The sequence below is a fragment of the Cucurbita pepo genome, chromosome LG02, assembly GCF_002806865.2.
Source record: "Cucurbita pepo subsp. pepo cultivar mu-cu-16 chromosome LG02, ASM280686v2, whole genome shotgun sequence".
Lineage (NCBI taxonomy): Eukaryota > Viridiplantae > Streptophyta > Magnoliopsida > Cucurbitales > Cucurbitaceae > Cucurbita > Cucurbita pepo.
This window is the reverse complement of record NC_036639.1, coordinates 4,173,311-4,196,885: the sequence shown is the minus strand read 5'-3', so window position 1 is coordinate 4,196,885 and position 23,575 is coordinate 4,173,311. Positions and strand designations below refer to the sequence as shown.

General features: G+C 37.9%; 5 protein-coding genes across 5 annotated transcripts; 3 read left to right on the top strand and 2 right to left on the bottom strand.

Moving 5' to 3' along the window:
• Positions 1-147: 147 nt before the first annotated feature.
• On the top strand, positions 148-987 carry LOC111787664 (probable protein phosphatase 2C 55). Its single transcript, XM_023667682.1, has one exon. It carries the CDS (start codon positions 148-150, stop codon positions 985-987), a length of 840 nt encoding a protein of 279 aa, XP_023523450.1.
• Positions 988-3,157: 2,170 nt separating this feature from the next.
• On the top strand, positions 3,158-7,647 carry LOC111789236 (gamma-glutamyl hydrolase 2-like). The gene is made up of 10 exons (XM_023669942.1): positions 3,158-3,698; positions 3,783-3,869; positions 3,950-4,039; positions 5,025-5,119; positions 5,701-5,761; positions 5,852-5,941; positions 6,068-6,130; positions 6,530-6,618; positions 7,200-7,292; positions 7,393-7,647. Exons 1-10 carry the CDS (start codon positions 3,309-3,311, stop codon positions 7,424-7,426), a joined length of 1,092 nt encoding a protein of 363 aa, XP_023525710.1. The 5' UTR covers positions 3,158-3,308; the 3' UTR covers positions 7,427-7,647.
• Positions 7,648-8,806: 1,159 nt separating this feature from the next.
• LOC111785379 lies at positions 8,807-13,403 on the top strand. The gene is made up of 8 exons (XM_023665792.1): positions 8,807-9,080; positions 9,833-9,888; positions 9,968-10,092; positions 10,482-10,641; positions 11,060-11,496; positions 11,672-12,154; positions 12,581-12,683; positions 13,116-13,403. Exons 1-8 carry the CDS (start codon positions 9,012-9,014, stop codon positions 13,249-13,251), a joined length of 1,569 nt encoding a protein of 522 aa, XP_023521560.1. The 5' UTR covers positions 8,807-9,011; the 3' UTR covers positions 13,252-13,403.
• A 708-nt stretch (positions 13,404-14,111) lies between these two features.
• On the bottom strand, positions 14,112-17,605 carry LOC111789418 (ubiquitin domain-containing protein 1-like). Its single transcript, XM_023670187.1, has 4 exons — positions 17,428-17,605; positions 16,045-16,167; positions 14,444-14,563; positions 14,112-14,352 (listed from the first exon to the last, which is right to left on the bottom strand). Exons 1-4 carry the CDS (start codon positions 17,462-17,464, stop codon positions 14,297-14,299), a joined length of 336 nt encoding a protein of 111 aa, XP_023525955.1. The 5' UTR covers positions 17,465-17,605; the 3' UTR covers positions 14,112-14,296.
• Positions 17,606-18,967: 1,362 nt separating this feature from the next.
• Positions 18,968-23,152, bottom strand: LOC111789280. The gene is made up of 7 exons (XM_023669997.1): positions 22,770-23,152; positions 22,065-22,133; positions 21,786-21,953; positions 21,439-21,609; positions 20,253-20,462; positions 19,952-20,040; positions 18,968-19,747 (listed from the first exon to the last, which is right to left on the bottom strand). Exons 1-7 carry the CDS (start codon positions 22,840-22,842, stop codon positions 19,139-19,141), a joined length of 1,389 nt encoding a protein of 462 aa, XP_023525765.1. The 5' UTR covers positions 22,843-23,152; the 3' UTR covers positions 18,968-19,138.
• Positions 23,153-23,575: the final 423 nt, after the last annotated feature.

Genomic DNA, 23,575 nt, shown 5'->3' with positions numbered 1-23,575 from the left:
ATTTCTTTNTTAAATTAAAATCGAAAAAGGAGTGTGTCATTTAATTCTATGTCCACTTAAACTAAAAATTTCCTAATGGGAATCCATAAACTTCTTAATTATCTATATATAATCAATCTTCATTATTTCCCAAATCACAATTCCACGATGATAATCAAAAGAAAATTAGTCAACAGAATTTCCAGAACCCATAAATTTCCTTATTCAAGGTCATTAACGGCGACGGCGACGGCGACGGCGGCGCCGATTCTCAAAGTAGAGATTGGCTCCTTCTACATTCCCAAACACAACCCTTCAAAACCCCTCGGAGAAGACGCCCACTTCGTATTTTCCGATAAATTGGTTGCCGGCGTGGCGGACGGCGTTGGTGGTTGGGCTTCCAAGGGCATCGACGCCGGCGTGTACGCCAGAGAACTCATTGGGAACTGTGTAGTTGCCGTTTCCGGAGATACTGGCGCTGTGGTGAAACCAAAACGTGTATTGACGGAGGCCCACTCCCGGACCACTGCCGCTGGGTCGTCGACGGCGTGTATTGTCTCCTTCGATGGTGGGTTTTTACGGGCGGCGAATGTCGGCGACAGTGGGTTCATGATTTTCAGAGGCGGGATGTTTTCTTACCGGTCGCCGGTGCAGCGGCGGGGGTTTAACCGTCCCTGTCAGATGGGGGTTGGTGAGAAGTACGATAAGCCGGCGGCGGCGTGGAGTGGGAAGATTCAGATCGCGGCTGGAGATGTAATCGTAATCGGAACGGACGGGCTTTTTGACAATGTGTTCGCGAAGGAGATTGAGGATATTCTGGTGGCGGAGGTGGCGGTAGATACGGCAGAGGATTTGGCCGGACTGTTGGCGGAGTTGGCGTTGTGTAACTCCTCCGATACGGTAAATGACGGTCCGTTTGCGGAGGAGGCCCGGGAGGCCGGCCGGATCCACCGTGGAGGGAAGATCGATGATATTACCGTCATTGTTGCAAAAGTTACCGCGTCTTGAAGATTTTTTTTTCTTTTATGAAATTAGAAATAGTAAATTTGCTGAGTTAACTGGGGATAATTTTTTTTTTGCTAAATATCTAAATTTTTTACTGTTTTTTTAAGAAGTCATATTTAATTAAAATATTATTNTCTTTATTATAAAAACTCATAATAAATTATTATGAAAATTCATTCAATCCGGAACGGAACGGATAAAGCCACTTCACCGGAACCTGAACCTGATGGGACTCCTCTCCCTATTTTTTCATTCATTTCTATTGATTCTCAAATGAAACCTGAATTATCCTTCACCTCTATTACACTACCATCTATTATTGTTATGGTTCGTTATTCAAACACAGTAAACAAGGGAAAGCCGAAAGAGAGTTTACGAACTGAACTCAAACACCATCTATAGTTTTGTCACACAGCAGCCCGCCTAGAACAGCCACTTGCTGTGTAGTATTTCACATAAGATAAGCACTAGACCACCTGATGGCCGGTGCAAATCTAAGTTCTCTTCCAGTCGTTATTCAAACACAGTAAACAAGGGAAAGCCGAAAGAGAGTTTACGAACTGAACTCAAACACCATCTATAGTTTTGTCACACAGCAGCCCGCCTAGAACAGCCACTTGCTGTGTAGTATTTCACATAAGATAAGCACTAGACCACCTGATGGCCGGGGCAAATCTAAGTTCTCTTCCAGTCAACTGTCCACCCAGTCAGCTGTATATTCATTCCCAAACTCTTTTTATCAAACTCTTTCAGCCCTTACCAGGCAATTTTAATTATGTGTTCGGGAGGTTTAATATAATTTATAAAAATTAAAAATTTAATATTATGATGTACTTTTCAACTATAAAGAATATACAACATAGTCTTTAATTTAAATATTACAATTAAGGAAGTGAGACAGTAATATATTATCTAATCTTAACCGCATTTATGTAGTCACATAAACTGATAATATAATCTCATCCTCAACCCCATTTATCATCAAAGCGCGACAAAATATTCTCCATTCCCTCTCCTTTCTTTATTTAGAATCCTCCTCCCGAACAAATTTTTGCTAAAATTGATATATCTAATAACACATATTTAACCAGAAATGATTTGTTTAAATTAACTTAATATATATTAAAATATTAATTATATGCACGTATATTTTTAGGTAAATAATGTCATTTGATCTCAATTCTAACTCGATAATCAAGATATTATTTTATTTTTTTATAAAAATAAAAAATAAAAGATCAATAATCAAATAAAAAAAATTAGAAGTTGAAATCGGATTGTCTAATCGGGTCGGGTCACAAACTCTTGGTTCAAAGTCCAAACTTCCGTGCAGTGGGCCTTCATTATTGGGCCTCAAGCCCTTCTACTTAAAATATAATATAATTTATTTATTTTTAACAAATTAATCATATCCATACTCAAATATTTGTCACATATTATTTTAACCTATGATATTCCCATTTATGTCTTCATTTAATCATCTATATTCCTAATTTCGTCCTCTTTCCAAATTCAGCCTTTCTCTTGCTATCTGAAATCAAGAACGAGAGCGATAATTTAAAACTGCACCAAAGTCAACTTAATATACTATGACCCAGTGATCGAAATCTTTTTCCATGTCCGCAACAGAGCCTCTAGTATATGCAGACTCTTTTGTATCGTATATTCCGACGTCATAAGTGAAGTTTGTCGAGTCTATCAGTGCTAGGGTTATTCCTCTTATCTACAACGAGCAGACTGACGTTCTCATAAACGACTTTTGAAAAAAATTCAACCGTAAGAAATCAAAGTCAACTTTAAAGTTAATGTTGAAGATAAATTCAAAATCTCTACTATTTAGCTGTCCTTACCAACCCGACGTACAAACACGACAAACACGTGTTAAAATAATTAAAATCTCTACTATTTAGTTGTTCTTACCAACCCGACGTACAAACACGACAAACACGTGTTAAAATAATTAGTATGAGAGAATATTTTGATTGATACAAAACTTTAAATCAAAATTCGAACGACAGGACAAGTTTGGATAGCCACAACTTTTATATATATATAATAATTGATGGATATTTTTGAGATATTACAATCGACGTGTCGTCCAAACTATGTTGTCACTACGACATGTCGATTGATATCGACATTTAACGAGTAAAAGAAAGCTACTGGTTATTTCTCATAATTTTGACTCCTGTTAGAGGAGATATTTTTGCTGGTCGTCTGACCAGACGGGACATCAATGGTGGTCTTCGTCTTCATCGAATCATTGTGAAGTCGTTTCCTCTCAGTTCTCCACAGAAATTATTCTACCTGCTACTGTTCCCACAATGCTAAAAGAAGTGGTTGACGCCGGCCGCCAATCCCATTGCACTTTTTCTCCGTCTCCGATTTTCATCTTCAAATACCTATGGATCTCCTTCTCGATCGTCTTATCCCTCAAATTTAGCCTCGTCGACGCAGCTAATTCGTTCCCGAACATTATTATGCCGTCTCAATTTGGTCTCGATTCGTCTTCCTCGTGTACGAAAATGGATCTGAAGTTGAATTACCATCCGGTGATCGGAATTCTTAGCCATCCCGGCGATGGTGCGTCTGGTAGATTAAGCAATGCGACGAATGCTTCTTATATTGCTGCCTCGTATGTCAAGTTCGTCGAATCGGCCGGAGCGAGAGTTATTCCGATTATCTATACCGAGCCGCTTGAGGTTATTTTCGAGGTAATGATTAGGGTTTGTGAATTTTGAAACCTCGCGAAGCTCAATTAGGGATGATCGAGCTAAGTTCTTACAAAAATGTTGCAGAAGCTCGATTTGGTCAATGGAGTGCTCTTCACTGGCGGCTGGGCTAAAAAGGGTTTATACTATTCCGTTGTTGAGAAGATTTTTAAGGTTATCTTGTCTTCTGCTATAATTAGACTGTTTACTCAAAGCGTTTTTCCATAATGTGATTGATTGTGGTGTTTCTGCAGAAAATTTTGGAGAGGAATGATGCTGGGGAACGTTTCCCTTTGTATGCCGTTTGCTTGGGTTTTGAAATCTTAAGCATGATCATCAGCAAGGTTATCCATTCCCTATCATTGACGAAATGATTCTGCAATCCTTTTTTTGAATTCCCTTGGTTTTTTTCTGGAGAATTAAGGTGTGAGATCTCACTTGAAGAGGAGAACGAAACATTCTTTATAAGGATGTAGAAACCTCTCCTCAGTAGATACGTTTTAAAACCTTGAGGGGAAGCCCAAAGAGGGCAATATCTGCTAGCGGTGGGTTTAGACTGTTACAAATGGTACTAGAGCCAGACAATAGGCGGTGTGCCAGCAAGGACGTTGGTCCCCAACATCAATTGGAGAAGGGAGCGAGTGCCAGCGAGGACGCTGGGCCTCGAAGGGGGTGGATTGTGAGATCCCACATCGGTTGGGGAGGAGAACAAAACATTCTTTATAAGAGTGTGGAAACCTCTCCCCCTGGGCCCCGACATCAATTGGAGAAGGGAACGAGTGCCAGAGAGGACGTTGTGCCTTGAAGGGGGTGGATTGTGAGATCCCACATCGGTTGGGGGAGGAGAACAAAACATTCTTTATAAAAGTGTGGAAACCTCTCCCCCTGGGCCCCGACATCAATTGAAGAAGGGAACGAGTGCCAGCGAGGATGCTGGGCCTCGAAGGGGAGTGGATTGTGAGATCCCACATCAGTTGGGGAGGAGAAGGAAACCTTCTTTATAAGGGTGAGGAAACCTCTCCCACTGGGCCCCGACATTGATTGGAGGAGGGAACGAGTGCCAACGAGGACGCTGTGCCTCAAAGGGGGTGGATTGTGAGATCCGACATTGGTTGGGAGGAGAACGAATCATTCTTTATAAGGGTGTGGCAATCTCTTTCTAGCAGACACGTTTTAAAACCTTTAGGAGAATCCCAGAAGGAAAAGCGGACAATATCTGCTAGTGGTGGGCTTGGGCTGTTACAAAAGCCAATTCGTCTTTATTTACACATATGAATCATCAGGGTCAAATAATTTCCGCATATGAATCATATTCGTCTTTATTTACAGGATAGGAACATTCTCGAACCATTTAACTCATCATATATGGCATCAACTCTGGAATTTGTGGACAATGTGAATATTCAAGGAACGGTCTTCCAAAGGTATGTACCAGTCTTCATGGTTGTTCCAAAGGGATTTTGATTAACTCAAATTGATACTTAAAGATACATTCCTTCCCCAAATGTAGAGTTGAAGGCCTTTGCCATATGGATAGCATTTGAACTGTTCAGCTCAGGAAATGTATTAGTTTCTTCAAGTTTTGTGTATCTGCATAGGCTAGGAACGGGAGTGATCACACATGGGTATATAATTGAGGACAATACTCTCCATTGTTGTTGGGTCTTTTGGTTGGAACGAAAAGCAAAGCCATAAGGGCTTATGACCAAAGTCGTTAATATCATAACATCGCTGAGATAGGTAAAGGTTATATTGTCCTTAACAATTGGTATCAGAGTCGTCGTGTCTGAACCTAGCTGGAGAAAATCCTCAAAGTGAAACAAAGTGTGCCCTATCAAGTCAAACCATCCCTGATAAGAACTGATCTTTGTTCAAGGGGAGGAGGTGAAGATCCCACAATGTTATTCGTGCTCGTGAGGCTGTTTTATGTTCATATCCTATCTTTTATGAGGCTGTTTTATGTTTATATCCTTTAACTTGCTATCGATGTTCTTTTCACCTGTAGATTTCCGCCTTATTTACTCGAGAAGTTGAGTACAGATTGTATTGTAATGCAAAACCATCGTGTAAGTTCTTGTGGGTGCGATCGATGATTGATCGACATTCTTTCGATAACTTAATTCGTACTAATATAGATTGTCTTCTTTTCCATACAGTTTGGTATCTCACCAGGGAGGTTTGAACAAAATAAAGAACTATCCAGTTTTTTTCAGATATTGACAACTAGTAATGATATAGACAATAAGGTACTGTCAAATTTCTCTCAACTCTTTACAAAACAGTATCAGACTTCATATAACTGCACTTATTCAATGCTCCTCTACCTCTACCTGTACCTGTTGCACCTTCAGTAATGCTTATGTCGATTACAGGTCTATGTTTCCACGGTTCAAGCTCGGGATTATCCCGTGACTGCATTTCAGTGGCATCCTGAGGTAATTAATTGTCTAATATTGTCTGTTTTAGCCCATTACGTATCTATTAGGGAGAGGTTTCTACACCCCTTTATAAGGAATGTTTCGTTCCTTGCTCCATCCGATGTGGGATCTCACAGGGTGTGTGGCAAGGTGGGCTAGACATGGTTAAACATATGGTCGAGCATCCTGTGGTCACATGCATGACATCCTCTCCCCCTAAACAAAATAAGTCACTAAAAACTAAATCAAATTATTTCTCACTTTCTGCTTAACTGATAATTCCAAACTTGTTGGATGCTCTGTTCTTTTCGTTTTAGACAGCAATATCCTACATAAAAGACCATCTCATAACGTTGGTCATGATCTTTGTTGATGTATATATCAATCGAGCGCCTAAGATTCTACGTTTGCTTGCAGAAAAACACCTTTGAGTGGGGCTACTCCATGATTCCGCACACGGAGTATGCAATTGAAGTGACGCAGCATGTTGCCAACCACTTGGTCAGGTTAGAACATGACAACTTCTTTCTATACACCTTTTTAACAGGAGGCCTATCACTAAATCTGTGAGGAGAGAGTGTACCTTAAAGTTGGCCTAAGGATCTTGTAACCGCTAGCGGATATTGACCGTTTTCACCCGTTACGTATCGATGTCAGCCTCACGATTTTAAAACGCGTCTACTAGAGGGAGGATTTCACATCCCTTATAAGGAATGCTTCGTTCCCCTTTCCAACCGATGTAGGATCTCACAATCCACACCCCCTTAGGGCCCAGAGTCCTTGTTAGCACATTGCCCAAGTTTAGCTCTGATACTATTTGTAACAGCCCAAGCTCACCGCTAACAGATATTCTTCGCTTTAGCTCGTTACGTATCGCCGTCAACCTCACGATTTCAAAACGCGTCTATTAGAAAGAGATTTCTACACCCTTATAAAGAATGTTTCGTTTTCCTCCAACGGATGTGAGATCTCACATATCCAATAGCCATTAGCAATCAGTTTGAATAGTAAAACTTTTTGGTGGGTTCTTATGATTCATATGGCAAAGTTTGTAAGGAAATTTAAACTTCAATATTTGTGTGTACAGGGAAGCCAGAAAATCATCGAACAGACCACCTGCACAGAAGGTTCTTGAAAGTATCATCTACAACTATAGCCCAACTTTTGGTGGCAAAGCTGGGTAAGTCCAAGTTACTCTCTAGATCTTGCTCTTGTTCTTGTTGGTTTTGTTGATCCTTTTGTAACAGAGTTCCTTTTTTCATCTTGATGTGCAAATGTAGGAAGGGATTCGATGAAGTTTACATCTTCACATAGTAAACATCCAGCTACTTGATGTAGTGTATTAAAAATCTCGAATGTCAGAATCAGTTTGTACGACTAATCTTATGAGACAATCATATGATCCTACTATCTTTAGTTGTTAGAAAACACGATAGAATATCAAATCGTAGATATGTAACCACCATGAATGGTACTCATGTGCTTGTTGAATATCATTCACTTAATCTAAATTTTTGTATCTTTGTATATGTATATATTTTTGTATCTCTATTTATGAATTGTTCATGTAGAGTGATGATTTGATAGATTACTTGTACGATGTTACACATCGTTGTCAAGCCTCACAGTTTTAAAACGCGTTTGTTAGAGAAAGGTTTTTACACTCATAATTTAACATTTTTTGAAAAGTTAAAAAGATCAAATTATAAAAAAAATAATTTTAAACTTTGTCGTACACTTAAAATTACAAGATTACCCTTAATGTTTTTAAATGTTTCAAAACTGTTGTACGTCGAAAGCGGAACAAATGTACTCACAATACCAATTAATGGAATTACACAAAGAGACACCAAGATATTTACATGGTTCGGAGAGAAGAAGTTCCCCTACATCTACGGGTAGCAACACATCCTACATCCATGGGTAGCAACCAATCACTAATAAACCAAAACGTTTCGGAGAAAAAGTTTTCCTACATCTACGGGTAGCAACACATCATCACTAATAAAAACAAAACGTTACAAGTGAATACCTCACTATCACGCTATATAGACTCTCACCAATATGTCACTCAATAAATACAATGTGACACACAAAATATTCCTGACTAAATCTAATTCAAATAACCAAATCAAATCTAATCCAAATAACCAAATCAAATCTAATCCAAATAATCAAATCAAATCTAACCCAAATAACCAAATCAAATCATTCGTTTGAATTAAAAAAAAAAAAAAATAGACTGAATGAATTAAAAAAAAAAAACAATTAGAATAGTGGATGACAGGTCTACACAACATAATATGTTTTTCAATTATTGTCACGTTGTTTCAAGTGATATCATCATTTAACACACGGCTCGGTGTCTAGCTTTGATACAATTTGCAACAGCCCAACCCATTACAAGCAGATATTGTCCGCATTGGCTCGTTACATAATTCGTCGTCTCATGATTTTAAAACCGTCTATTAGAAAGAGATTTTCACACTTTTATAATAAGAAATATTTCGTTTCATTTTTCAATCGATATGAGATTTCATGAGAGCAAAAATTAGGTAATAATGCAAAATTTAAAATTAAAAATATAGGGCAAAATTCTCTCTCATATATATATATATATATATATATATATATATATATATATATATATATATATATATATTTTTATTTGAGCATTTAGGGAAACTTAAAAGGGAGAGGAAAAGTAGAGAGTTACGGCGTAAAAGAAAGGCATACAAAATTCCGTGTTTGGAAATGGCGGGAAAGAGTGAGTAGTCGAGGAGGGAAAATCTTTGATCTCTCTCATTCTCTCTATCTCGCGCCCCTACTTCCCCTTCTCATTCTCCGTCGTCTTCCCATCGCATTCTCCGTCGGAGGAGGTGATAGTACTTCAACGCAAATGGCTGATATCGAAACCCTAGGCATTCTCCAGGACATCGAATCCCTCGTCGCCGATAAGCTTCAAGTGGTAACTACCCCTCGCTCGCTTCCTCTTCCTTTAGATTCTATTTTCGCCGTTTACCAGTCTTCTTAATCGTATTTCATTTCAGTTTCTTTTCTTTGGTTCATGGAGCCAGTCTACTACTACTCTATTTTTGTTAATTTCGATTGAATTTATTTTGTTCATCATGTTTATGCCGATAATGAAGCTTTTGGCCTGGATTAACGGCGATTTAACTCTTTCCTCGGCCAGTGGCCTTCCAGTCATTTGTAAGCTAATTTTGTTGCTGAGTTGTTTTATAGTTTTGATGCAAACGCTATATTGAGAGGTTGTGATTTATGTTTCTATGAAAAATTCGTCTCTATCACGGAAAGTAACATTTCCAAGACAAATGTAACATGTCTTCTCATTTTTTTAGGTGTTGCCCTACGTTGTTTATATATAGGGAGAGGCTCATCACCAAAGAGCTTTTAAATTTCTTCTATGAATTTTCTGTATTTTATGTTTTTGGATGGTGAAAATTGTACTAGGGAAAAGGAAGAAATTTTGGGGGTTTTTTGTGCTTTCAATTAGTCATTCAGGTTTTGCTTCCAAGGGCTGACTTGGCCATTTTTGACTGAGGAGTTCTGCATCAGTTCCATAAGATCACTGGGCATTTTTTTTTATAGTTTTGATGTACATTTTTTTCTTTATTTTTCTTTATTATAATCTAGGAATTGGAGTAAATTTAGTTTCTAGCTCGCCAACACCTGCTAATTTCGTTCAGCATTTTTACTCAGGTTTCCTACAAGTGGCTAAGTCGCAGTTATTTGATATCTTCGGATACTGCAAAGAGGTTAGAAAGTTGGCATATAAAAATTGCACGCGATTAGTTGGTTCTCGTTCAATGTTTCTAATGCTGAGTTGTTATGTAGGTTGCTTCAGGAATTTGTTGAAAAGCATGAAAGTGGATTACAAGTGGTCTATGCCTTGTCCGGATGGTTGAAAAATGACCCCCCAAGCTACCATATTAGGCTTGTTTCTGATTCAAAACTTCCTGGTTAGCTTCTAATTTGGTGCATGCTTTTCCACACATCTCGATGATTCTCTTTTTATAGAAAGAAGATTTGGAAAATATTATATATTACATTTGCTTGTAATAAAAATAATGTACTGCCAACCTGAGCATAACTTTACTGATCAGAACATTATACTCTTGACAAAAAGGACAAAGAGGTTTAAATCCCCACATCCACAACATAAAAAAAAAATATTGTATCTTGATAAAGCTATAAACTATATTGAAGTCTTGCAGTATTTAATAGTTTGTTGCAAGTGTTTCTAATGATGAACCTTGCTTCAGAACTCTGCCCCCATCTTATGTTATTCGAAGTTGAGTGTCTATTCCAGGGACTCAACGACTTGAGTTTATTCTTTACTTTTGAACAGAAGCAAAGCAAGATTTTGATGGCACCTGCTCGATTCAAGTTTATAGTGTTCAAGCTTCCATTCCAAAGGATCCAGCCGCACTGTGGAATGCTGAATTCGTTCAGGCAGAAGAGCTCTTCAAGCAGCCCTTCACTGTTGACAATTGTTTGCGAGATAACAGGTTTCCTGTATTTAGCTCAGTTAAATTTCACTTAGATGGGTTATTGTCATTTTGTCTTCTGTTTTTCTATTAAGCGTTTCTTGGTAGTGGGCATGGGTTTGAACTTGCACGTCTGTCCCACTTAATCCTTATTTACTGAGGCTAGAAATACATCTTTTGGTTGAAAGAGAATGAATAGAGTGAAAAAGGTACTGTATTGCATCCACACAAGCCCCCTGATAATGTCCACAATATTGATCTCGGTATTACATATCATGCACTTCCTCTAGACGTAACAATAATGGGATTTATCTTTCTCTGTAGTTGTGGTGCTATTCAATTATATTAGGTGAATTGTAAGATTCCTGCTTGGCTCTTTATTTCTCTAGTTTTAATAGCCTTGACAACTCATTTGCCTTTATTCGTTCTAATTCTTTAGGTTCTGTGGAATTTCCAATTCCTATGTCAAGCGCAGCATTGATGAGATACCTGCAAGCGTTGCGGCTCCTCAGCCAAGAAGTGCAGTGGGTGCAGAATCAACAAAAAAGAATGAATCATGTCAAAATACTACCGTTCCTCAACCTCAAAAAAGTGAAATGCACAAAGTTAGTCCTAATGTTGGTCTACAGAATCCCCCTGTGGTCAAAGAAGTTAAAGGTGAAAATAACAGTACAGGGTCATTTCATCAGACCTCCAAGCCAATTGCAGTTAAAGAAAAAGTTGCTTCCTTACCTGCTAATAAGAAGAAACCTCAAAGTGATAAAAGCTCTCCCAGTACTGAAAGTTCATTAGCAAACTTGTGGGGACGTGTCCCTACCAAGTCCAAGCTCAGTGACAACCATGAAAATGTGAAGCATGCCACTGCAAACCCTACTGGTTGGTTATCCCTCCGGGTTGATTTCATTCTAATTTTTGCATGCTTCTAATTGGACTGATTATGAAACACTTGTTAGTTCCGAATGAAATTTTAAATGCACTGTACAGAAAATATTGGAAGTAATTTCGGCATAATACCAACTTTTTTCCTTCTAACCCTTGCTTTCTGCTGCAGTATCGAGTGCAGAGGAACAAATTTGTGCACATGAAGAACTACAGAGCGACAACAGTGATGATGACGATCAAAATGTAAATATCAAGAGGGCCTCCAATGAAGGTGGAAGAAAAAGGAGGGTGGTTATTGATTTCTCAGATGATGAAGATTTTGAAGATGCAGTCAGTTTAGCATCACCTGAAAATCCGAAGGATCAATCATGTTTAGATCTGAAGCAAAAAACTGAATTGCACGAAGAGAAAGCTCATTTGAACAGTGACAAACAACAGAACGGTGAACTGAAAATGGAGGAGGAAAAGACGTGTGTATCGAAGCAATCCTTAGTAGAAGAAAAACATCAGAATTCCTCCCTTGCAGTGAAAAACGAGGTTTGTGCCCATGAAAATGTCTCTAATAATAGAGAGAAACCAACAGACGCTGCTCCTGCTTCACCCAAGAGGAGAAAAGTATTGAGGACACGAATTGATGAGCGTGGGAGAGAAGGTATACCTACATACAGCCTATTTCACATTAGATTGCGTTCTTTATGGGGCTTGGTTTAAAGAAATTTATTTCTTCGAGGGTATTTTCAAACCTGCCTCCTTCTTCACCCTATAATTGATGGATATACTTAACTGCCGCTACATGTTTATTTACATTTATGTTTCTGGCAGTGAAAATAGTTTCCATTTTCACATGTTGAAAGATTGCTTTCGAAGGAGCAATACAATTTTAGCAAGAAATGTCTTTTGGTGCATTTAAGTTATTTTGTTTTATTCCTACTATTTGCATGTGCTGAGAGATTGGTTAACTGAACATGGTGATTTTAAAAGAGGTTTTCATTTGGCTAATACATGATAATGTGGTAAAATTAATTCATCTTTTCTAATTTCTTGTGGTTTAATCTAATTTCTTTTCTAATTTTACTAGTAAATGAGGTGGTTTGGGAGGGTGAAGAGCAGGAACAGAAGAAGGATGATATCTCTTCAACAAAGAAATCTGATCAGAAAGCAGCAGAGACTACTACGAACAGGTTACTTCGTTATCAACTCCTTTTCTTCCATTCATGAAATTATCCATCATGTTATGTTTTGCGACTGCTGCACTAATCTTCTATCTATCAACTATTCATGTTCCGTTTTATTCATTATCTTTGAGGGTTTGATATAGACAGCCTTTGTAAGTATAAATATGAGTGCTCGTTAAGTAGTAAGCAAGAAGTACGTTGTTGCTATTATTTAGAACAGAACTGATCTGCAAAATAATAAATTGAAAGCCTTACACTTCCTAGGCTTTCTAGTTTCAAAGCTGTAAGGTTATTGCCTCCACCAACCATTTTATGATTACAACCCTTAGTTTGAGCGCGCGCACACACACAAAGACGAGTTCTATTGTACCATGCTTTAGTTTAAAGTATTTCTGTTCGTCATTCAATAAGATTTTAGTTTTTGGGTATGGAATCCAGGCCTCCTCCGGCCAAGAAGTCACCAGCCTTGGGCAATGGTGGTGCAAATCCAGCAGGGAAAGCAGGAGCCAAGAAAGCTGGAAATGCGACTGGTCCCAAACAAGGAAATATTCTTTCTTTTTTCAAGAAGATTTGAGGAAATGTCAGTCGAGCAACTGTGTAAATGAAATCTCAATGGTATCCAGCTTTTGATACCCTTTTTCTGTTTTTATTTTATTTTATTCTCTTTTTGTGTGGATGGAACGGTAGTTGATAAATGCAAAGCTAGGTGTTGATTTTTATGAAAAAGTGCACTGTTCTCCTTCACCGATATGACCTTCCCAGATTGAACTCGGTAATTCGGAAGTCAAAACCTACACATTGTGCTGTGAATTCGATTCGATCTGCTTAATTTTTATACTTAATCTTCAGTGAACAAAATTGTTGACATTTAGTCATTGATCATGAACTATCCATTAAATTGAAATGGTCATTTACATAATAAGGATACTTGTGTTGAATGTACTGCCTTGAATTGTACTTCTCATTTCATCTACTGCTGTCAATTTGGTCTGTTTTTTTTTTTTTTTTTTTTTTTTTTTTCCTCAATCATCAANCATAATTAAAGTGTTACTAAATATGTGCAATAAGTTCTTGTTAATTTGATTACAAATTTACGCGAATATAATGTTTGTCAGTCGACATGTGATATTTTCATTGTTTGTCAGTCGACATGTGATATTTTCGTTGCTTCAATTACATGTGATATTTTCGTTACTTCAATCGACCTAGGTTTATGATTGTCGACAAAATATAAGAGATAGTATGATATGAAACATATAATTAATTTGAGATTGTTTACGTGTTGAAAGTAAACATGGTAACCCCCGATTCAGATCCTTTAAACCCATTTAAATCGGATAGTATGAGATAAGGTACAAAAAATAGTTAAGAGAGCAATAAGAAATGGCGATGGGTAAAGCAATGATTCCAGCCTTTGTGGGTGGCATCAACAAGTGACAATTCCAAATAGACACTTGATTCGATCAAAAGGAAGCTACAGTGAGTTAGCATAATAATAATAATAATAAGCCCAATCCAATCCATCAATGTGAGAGACGGTATGAAACAGTTGGTTGTAATATACATGATTTACAATCAATTTAGCACGCAAAACATACAATTCCTCATTGCTTATTACTTCAAATCAAGTTGGTTGGCTCGCTCAAAACATACTTGGGCAGTTCGTATCTTGCACCTGCATTTCAGTTTTATTCTTGTAAATTGTGGGGTGTTTTTTCTAAATCAACCAAAGTAGAGGGATGGAGGGTGTAAATGTAAATAAATACCTCTTTCATCGTAACAAATTGTTAAATCAGCACTTTGTACAATGACCCCTGCACTATCCACTATTGCTTGTGCTAGTGTCAGATCAGCTTCTGCAGCAGCTCGAAGTGCATCCCATATCTCTGTTCTCCACAAAATACACAAACTTCTATTGTTATTAAACACACTCAGGATTTGCTTCTTTCATCTTCTACTTAATATCAACTGTTCATCAAATCAAACTAAAACTTCTCTCTCTACTTTCATGCAGGTATTCAGCCATTTGCAAATTAGATGGAGCTTAACTTTGGTCTAATGAATTCTTTTGTACATGTGTTACTCCACAACCTTGAATCATGCTTAACATCAATATGTGCATATGAATTTTGCATAGGAAGATGTGCAGCTTCATATGCAAAATGTATGAAACGAAATTTGAAGCTGAACTGAACTTAAAAGCTTCGGATTCTGCTGAATTTGTGAGATACCACATCGGTTGGGGAGGAGAACGAAGCATGAGAAAACCTCTCCCTAGCATACGCATTTTTAAAACGTTGAGCAGAAGCTTGAAAGGGAAAGCCCAAAGAGGACAATATCTGCTTGCGGTGGGTTTCGGCGGTTATAAATGGTATTAGAGCCAGAAACTAGTGGTGTGCCAACGTCCCCCAAAGGGGGTGGATTGCGAGAATCCACATTAATTGGAGAGGGGAATGAAACATTCCTTATAAGGGTAAGGAAACCTCTCCCTAATAGACACGTTTTAAAAACCTTGAGGGGAAGTCCAAAGAAGACAATATCTGCTAGCGGGGGCTTAGGCTGTTACAAAATTTAAGATCTCTTTCATCATCTTAAAAGCCAAAATATTGTAATGTCGTGCTTTTCCAACTTTCGTTCTACCATTAGAGACATCCATACACGAAAGAAGATAGGCATACATTGGATAGTTATACTCCACTCACGATGTACACTCTGCTAAACATATTCTAATCTATCTAGAGGTATGTATTTTGATTTTGTGCATGATTCTATCTACATTTCAAAACGGAGATACGTAAGAACTCACTAACTAATACACCTAACTAGTAAGTATTTTTGACAGATTTGATCATCATGGCTAACGAATGTTCTAACGCATGTTCTAACAAATGAGGTGATGGAAGATACTCAATAGCATAGTCTTAAATAGAGATCACCTTTAGAGATCCATAATACAAAATCAATGTAATAGCCCAAGCCCACCGCTAGTAGATATTATCCTCTTTGGGCTTTTCCTTCAGGATTTTAAAAAGCGTATGATAGAGAGAGGTTTCTACACCCTTATAAAGAATATTTTGTTCTCTTCCCCAACCGACGTGGGATCTCACCGTTATGACATGCTAAATATGACATGCTAAATATAGAAGATTACTTCTCATTAGTCATGATTAACTAGGCAATGAATTCTTGACACATTACCTTGAATCATATATTTGCATGAGCATTAAGAACTTCTTTCAGTAATACTAATCTCAGTTGTGGTCATCAAATATGATATCCAAATCAATGAATTAGCTTGAATTTAATAACACCTATAACCAAAAATATTGTGCAAGACCCAAAAAAAAGTTCAAGATTACAGCAATACCTTTTGTGCCACCATAATGAGGAGCAGTATCCCAAAATTCATCACGCATCCGCGCAAGATCTGTCTTTGTTATTGGCTGGGGATGCTTCCAAGCTTTAGGCTTCCGAATTTTTTTCACAGGCCCTGAATTACAAAAATTCTTCAAGTGACTAAAAAGGATGGCATAAGTTCCTTATAACTCTAGACATTAGCAGCTGATGAACTATGATTGCAGAAAAGAAGTTGAAGTGCGTGGATTATCGGTATGATCAATGATAGAACTCATCGACATTACAACACAGTAAGCCACCGTGCTTGCTGTCTCGCTAAGAACATTAACATTAAATTCCCCAATAACATGAGAATTTCTCCAAACATTTCTATCATCTCATTGAACAATAGTATCATATTGGCTTTTGAAACTCGATTACGCAAGGCACAATATATCATATTGGCTTATGAAAATCGATTACACGAGGCAATAGTATCATATTGGCATTTGAAATTCGGTTACACAGGGCACAATAGTATCATATTGGCTTATGAAACTCGATTGCACGAGGCACAATAGTATCATATTGGCTTATGAAACTCGATTGCACAAGCCGCAACAGTATCATATTGGCTTTTGAAACTTGATTACACGAGGCACAATGGTATCATATCAGCTTTTGAAACTCGATTACACGAGGCACAATAGTATCATATCAGCTTTTGAAACTCGATTACACGAGGCACAATAGTATCATATCAGCTTTGGAAACTCGATTACACAAGGCACAATAGTATCATATTGGCTTTTGAAACTCGATTACACAAGGCAAAATAGTATCATATCGACTTTTGAAACACAGATAACACAAGGGGTTCAGCCGAATTAGCATCTAACAGCAGGGGTGTATGAGATGTAAACAATTAACCTCCCTAAATTAGCAGCCCAAATTAAAAGCTATAGCAATCAAATCAAGTACTAAAACAAAATAAGAAACTAATCAATCTCAGCTCTTCAATACCAACAATTGCATGCTTAAGAACCTCCAAACCAGTTGTCCTAAAACGAAAAGCGCAATAAAAACGTAAATTACACTAAGAACAAAACCAATCATCATTTCTAAGCTTAAAATCCCATCAGTGAATCACAAATACCAAAATGCCAACAATCAATTCGCTCGACAACAAATCCGATTCAAATCCACAAATTCTCATCTCACATTCCACACACAATAAACCCAACACGATTAACCACTTTCATCAAAGTAGGATCAAGCCAAATTCATCGAAGAATCGAAAACAATAAAATCCCAAAATTAAGCATCAGAAGGAAGATGAAATCGTTCAATTCCCAGAAGAAGAATCTCGGAAAAGAATCAGAATATGAAAAGGGAAGTAATAGGACAATCTCACCGTCGCCTTTGGCCTGCGACGATCCGGCACAACCCATTAAAGAGCGCAAAATTACAAGAAGAGAGAAAGAAGGAAGGATGAGAAGAGATGGAAGAGGGAATGGCAGATTTGGGAAGAGAGCGAAGAAGCTTCGCTGAGAGTCCAAAAAAGTCAAAAGCCGAAGCTGAGTTTACAGCGCCTTTTTTTTAATAATAATAATTTTGTTAAAATAACATTTTGGTTACTTTCATTCCTTCCATTTTTGTCCTTAAAATATCTAATTTCGGTGGTTTGTTTCTTCAAATTGGTATTTTTTTTTAAATAAAAAATAAATAAATTTGTATTAATTGAATAATAACAATAATTTTCATATTTTTAAAATTTATTTAACAAAAAACTAATGGAAATTATATTTTTTTTAGAAAAGTAAAAAAAAAATAAACAAACAGAACTTAGGTTACGAAATTAAAAAAAAAAATTAATTAATTATTATATTTATCAAAAGAATCCAATAAATACTTTTTAAATTTTAAAAATTAATTATTATATTTATCAAATAATTTATATTAGGAAAAAAATTGTGTATCTTTTTGATATTCTATGTCTATTTATTTTTATTTATTTTGATATTTATAATTATTAAATTTGACTTTTTAGAATATTATTAACAGTTGACTAATAAAACCTTCGAGGCAACATCAAAAAAAATGTCAACAACTCGTGGAGGCAAAGTCCAATTGATTTCAAGTTTATCTCTGTAGCCACACGTCAACCTTTGTTGAAAAATATTATTTTTAATTTTATATGTAAAGATCAAATTTACTTTGTCTTGGAGAGATTAGAGGGGATCGGGATTAAATTCCGACCACAAACGTCTCTTGTCGGGAGACTATAAATACCCACAAATTGGTATGTAAAAAGGAGATTTGTGGATGAATGATATTGAGATCTCAAATTGAGACGTTTCTCTTAAAAATTCGAGTATCAATTTTGCTATTTCTAAGTTTAAAGCAATTATTGTGGTAGAATTGCATACGTCATTCAATAAATCTTGATCAAGTTCGATTGTGGAGTGACTCAATTTAGAACAAAGTTCCAAATATTGCTTCTAGATCTTTTATTAATCTAATTCTACACTCATCTCTACTTGATCCAAATTTTGTGTAAGGAGGTGTTAATTTATTTGATTCAAAGATTCTTGCTCCATCAAAAAGTTTCGTTGAGCTGAAGAGGGTTACTTTATCACCCGTAGACCGCACAAAAATGGATTAATTATGATTCTTCATTTAATTATAAAAAGGAATATTAATTTTTTTTAAAAATAGTTAAAATGTTTGTAAAAGAATATATTAAATTATAAACGTTAGAATTAGTATGTAGTTTGATGAAACCAAGACTATTTACCCGAGCTTTATCGAACATGATAAAATTCTAATTTTTAAACTATCGAACACTAAATTATAATTTTCTCAAACGATAGGGACCAAATTTAGCATCAGTCATTAATTCTCGGGAGTATAAAAAAAAAAACCGAGTAAACGAGAAAACGACGCGGTAAAGCTAAAAAGAAGCCATTAAAGCTCAATCTTCAAGTTTCTTCATAAACCATTCTTCAAAATGTCCCTAATACCCTTCTCAAAGGAAGTTAGAAGCTGTCAAACCTTACAGAAAACAGAGGTCATTTGTGTACTTTGGCTATATGATCAAAGTAATTCATCAGCAATCAAGTTCATCAGAAATGGAAAGAAGAAGAATCAACTCTGTACTTATTCCTCATATTGTACTGCCCGAACATCGGCTCGTTATAATCCATGCTCGTCTCTGCAGGTTTCGGTTCGACCCCAACTCCGCTTGCTAAGAATTCTGATCCTTTTTCCTTTTGTCGATGTCTCGATCGATCCTTCTGGCCCTTGGATCGGCTATGCGATGAAGAAACCATGCCTGTCCCGTAAAACTCGGCACCGTGCTTGTTTAAGAGAGACGGGTTGTTCTTGAAACTACTTGACTTCATTTTTGGTGGCTTCATTTTATCATGTTTGAGTGAGGCATGCTTGGTTTCAGAGAGAGGAGTGACAGTGCTTTGTTTTAAGGTCACATTGGTTTTGATTTCATCTTCTGGCATCTTGAGAGTATCTTTCAAAGGTGTCAGCCCTTTCTTATGGTATGAAGGAAGGAAGGATTTGAGGTTGCTCGGTACTGACTCGAGCGCCTGCTTGTAAAGCTCGGTAAAGACCTGTCGGAAAGACTCCCACCATGTTTCTTCTTTTATTGTACTTACGAGCGGAGTGTGTTTTCCCTTGCTCGGCTCGTTCGTTTTAGACTCCGAACGTTCACTCGGTACCTATGCATACACTTCGAATCAGTTGGCTAAACAATGTTTTGAATTCTCATAGATAAACGCAAATAACTACCCAACTATGAACAAAACGCGAGATTTCGAAAGGTGGTGACGGGAAGAGGCATCAGATGCACACGGAATTGATCAGCATTGAATCTTGAAACGGAGTACCGGTTTAAGCGGGAGAAGGGAGATATATGAACTTACAATAAAAGAGAAGAACGACAGCCCGAATCCATGTTGAAGCATATATGTAACGTATCCTACGAGAAGAGAGCCAACGAACATCGCAACGTCTGCAAAAGGTTTATCAGTGAGAAAGGAGTAGCCCAAAATAAGAGCTAACATTGTCGTTTGAATTGCTCGATTTTAAGCAGTTGTTGATAAAACTATTGCTCGATTTCTTCGAGTTCATTCCTCAGGACTAACGACTGAACTAATAGTTCATCGATGTTGAATAATATCGAACGATATAACGCAAGTTACGTATGATCAAACAAGTTCAAACCTGAGGTAGAAACGGAACCGTACTGATAATCGCAATCCTCTTTGTTCAGAGTGATTTGGCGAAGTGCAGCGTTGCCTCTATCGACAACCAACAACGAACAGGTACGCCTGATATATATGACATCAAAATCGTTCGAAAACTTCGCTTCCTCACCGGGCCCATCGCTATATCCTGGAACATTTGTCTTGCCTCCTGCAATTGTTGTCACGCCTGCAAAATCACTTTTGACTTGAGAATGTTCTATTTGTCCAAATATACTACCTAAGACTTCCACATTCAAGTACATTTCTGTCCACTTTGAGATCACAAAGCTTTTCACATCTCGAGAAAGCACGGACGATGAAGTGAAAAAACTTGTAACGGCCTAAACCTACCGTTAACAGATATTGTCCTCTTTCGGCTTTCCCTTTCAGGTTTCCCTTCAAGGTTTGTAAAACGCGTCTGCTAGGGAGAGGTTTCCACAGCCTTATAAAGAATGCTTAGTCTCCTCCCCAACCAATGTGGGATCTCACAATCCACTCCCTTCGAGGCCCAGCGTCCTCACTGACACTCATTCCCTTCTCCAATCGATGTGGGCTGGCACACCGCCTCGTGTCCACACCCCTTCGGGATTTAGCCTCCTCGCTAGCACATCGCCCCTTGTCTGGCTCTGATACCATTTGTAACAACTCAAGCCCACCGCTAGCAGATATTGTCCTTCTTGGCCTTTCCCTTTCGGGCTTCCCTTCAAGGTTTTTAAAACACGTCTGCTAAGGAGAGGTTTCCACACCCTTATAAAGAATGCTTCGTCTCCTCCCCAACCGATGTGGGATCTCACAATCCACCCCCTTTGAGGCCCAGCGTCCTCACTAGCACTCATTCCCTTCTCCAATCGATGTGGCTGGCACACTGCCTCGTGTCCACACCCCTTCGGGATTTAGCCTCCTCGCTAGCACATCGCCCTGTGTTTGGCTTTGATACCATTTGTAACAGTCCAAGCCCACCGCTAGCAGATATTGTCCTTCTTGGGCTTTCCCTTTCGGGCTTCCCTTTAAAGTTTTTAAAACGCGTCTGCTAGGGAGAGGTTTCCACACCCTTATAAATAATGCTTCGTTCTCCTCCCCAACCAATATAGGATCTCACGATTCTTCATTAGAGAGTTCTTATTTACATTTACAATGGGATAGAAAAGACTAATGGTAGGTACCAGCATCAACAATCTTTCTGATGGCAAGGTTCAAGGTATCAGCAACATACACATTTCCTTTGTCATCCATCGTCACGCCTTTCGGCTGATTGAACCGAGCATCGCTTGGTTTCCCATCAACATGCCCTTTGTAGCCCTGGAAAGACCCGGCAACCAATCTCGCTCGACTATCTGAAAAGGCGATTGTTTCTAGACAATTATTACAAACACCCAATAAGTATACAACATTCCACGACATATGAAGAACTTTAGTAGTGACCAAGAACAGAAACCAAGCTACACATGTTACAGCAGCTAACAAAAGAAGTCCACATTTTCATGAATGAAGAACAGAGAAACGAGCATACATCGAGACAACGGTGGAGAAACCTTGACGACATTGCTATTAACCGAATCGACAGCAAAGAGTTCTCCATCCTCAGAGATGCGAATCTTGTAAGGAACCATTCCAATTTCATTTCCCTCAACAATAGTCTCAACTAAGTAGCCACTCTCAAACTGAAGAGCATTCCCATCTGCAAGAACCAACCCTCTTCTCATCAAAACTTGATCAGATTGCAGCTAAAACATATGAACATCATGAACAAACATAACACAACAAACTTAAATAGCCACTACAAAATAACCTGGTTGAGGTGTTTTGGACGAAGAACCAGTCCATTTAAGAACAGAAGACAACTGCCTTGCCAATAGTCCTGAGATTAACAGCATGATAACAATCACAAAGGGGTTCATCAAGTCGAAATTCATGACAACAAACAATAAATGAAGGATCCCCGACCAATTCTAGTTGAAATTCAAGCTCGCCCCTGTTAGAAATCACGAATCTCTAGAATGGTATGATATAGTCCACTTTGAGTATAAACTCTCATAGTTTTGCTTTGACCTTCCCCAATTCAAGCCTAAACTCTCGGAATTAAGTAAGCACCTTTCCAATGCTTAATGCAGCTCTAGCTGATGCGTACCAATCTAAATTAGCCAATAAGTACACTATAGAGTCTTCCCCGAGGCCTATGAAGCCCTCAAACAACCTCTCCCCTTAACCGAGGCTCGATTCCTTCTCTGGAATCCTCGAACAAAGTACACTCTAGAGTCACTTTTGACTCCATTTTCGAGGCTCACACCTTCTTTGTTCGACATTTGAGGATTCTATTGACATAGCTAAGTTAAGTGCATGACTATGATACCTATTAGAAACAACGAACCTCCCACCAGCCCCCACTTGTAATAGATAACAAAATTCGGGAACAAGAGCACATCTCAGTGAAATCAACCATCAACCCACAAGAGTAAGAAGCGATTAAAGGGTAATACAAGAAGAACCCACTTACCAGAAGGAGCAGAATGAGCCTGAAAACTAACGATTGGAACAATGAAAGCGAGGACGAGAAAGGGATTTCTCATGGCTCCCTGAACAAGAGATTCGCAGCAGAGCAAGGATTCAGGTACTTCCCTTGCGATGAAATTTTGAAGATGGGTCGAATTTGAAAAGGGGATTGAGGGTTTGATTCGAAGTAAGAAATGGGTATGGTTTGATTTTGGTTCGCAATCTGTGTGTGCGCGATTCAGAGAGGCATCTTGTTCTTGAGCTCGCCTCCCAATCCCACTTTTTATGGTAATGTTGTGCTTCTCGCTCTCTTGGTTTGCTAATGGCGGACCTGTGGCTTGAGCTTAGGATTTCGAGGCTGGATTAGCGTTCAAATACAAACATTCTGCGCAAAGAAAGATTAAAAATATTGGGAATCTTCTAAAAGTTTAATTTTTAATGACTGCTCTTTAGATTAATCACTTTATTTCGAAAAATACTTTCGTGATTGTTCTTTTTTAAATATTTATAGAAAACTTTAACTTTTACTCCTAAACTTTCCGTTAGATGTCATTAATCTATTGAATTTATGTTAAACGTTTATTCATGAACATGAAAATATTGCACAAAATCCCCTAATTTTGAGCGTGACTTAATTATGACATACACTGAATCTTTATATAATAAGATGTTTCATAGAGTATTATTCCATTCAAAATCAGTTCATCCCCTTTCATGATATCTTTATTTCTACCGGCTCGAGTCCAGTAATCAATGTCATCACCTAGTACACAATGGCTATGTTTCGGTTCATAAAACTAAGTTAACCAT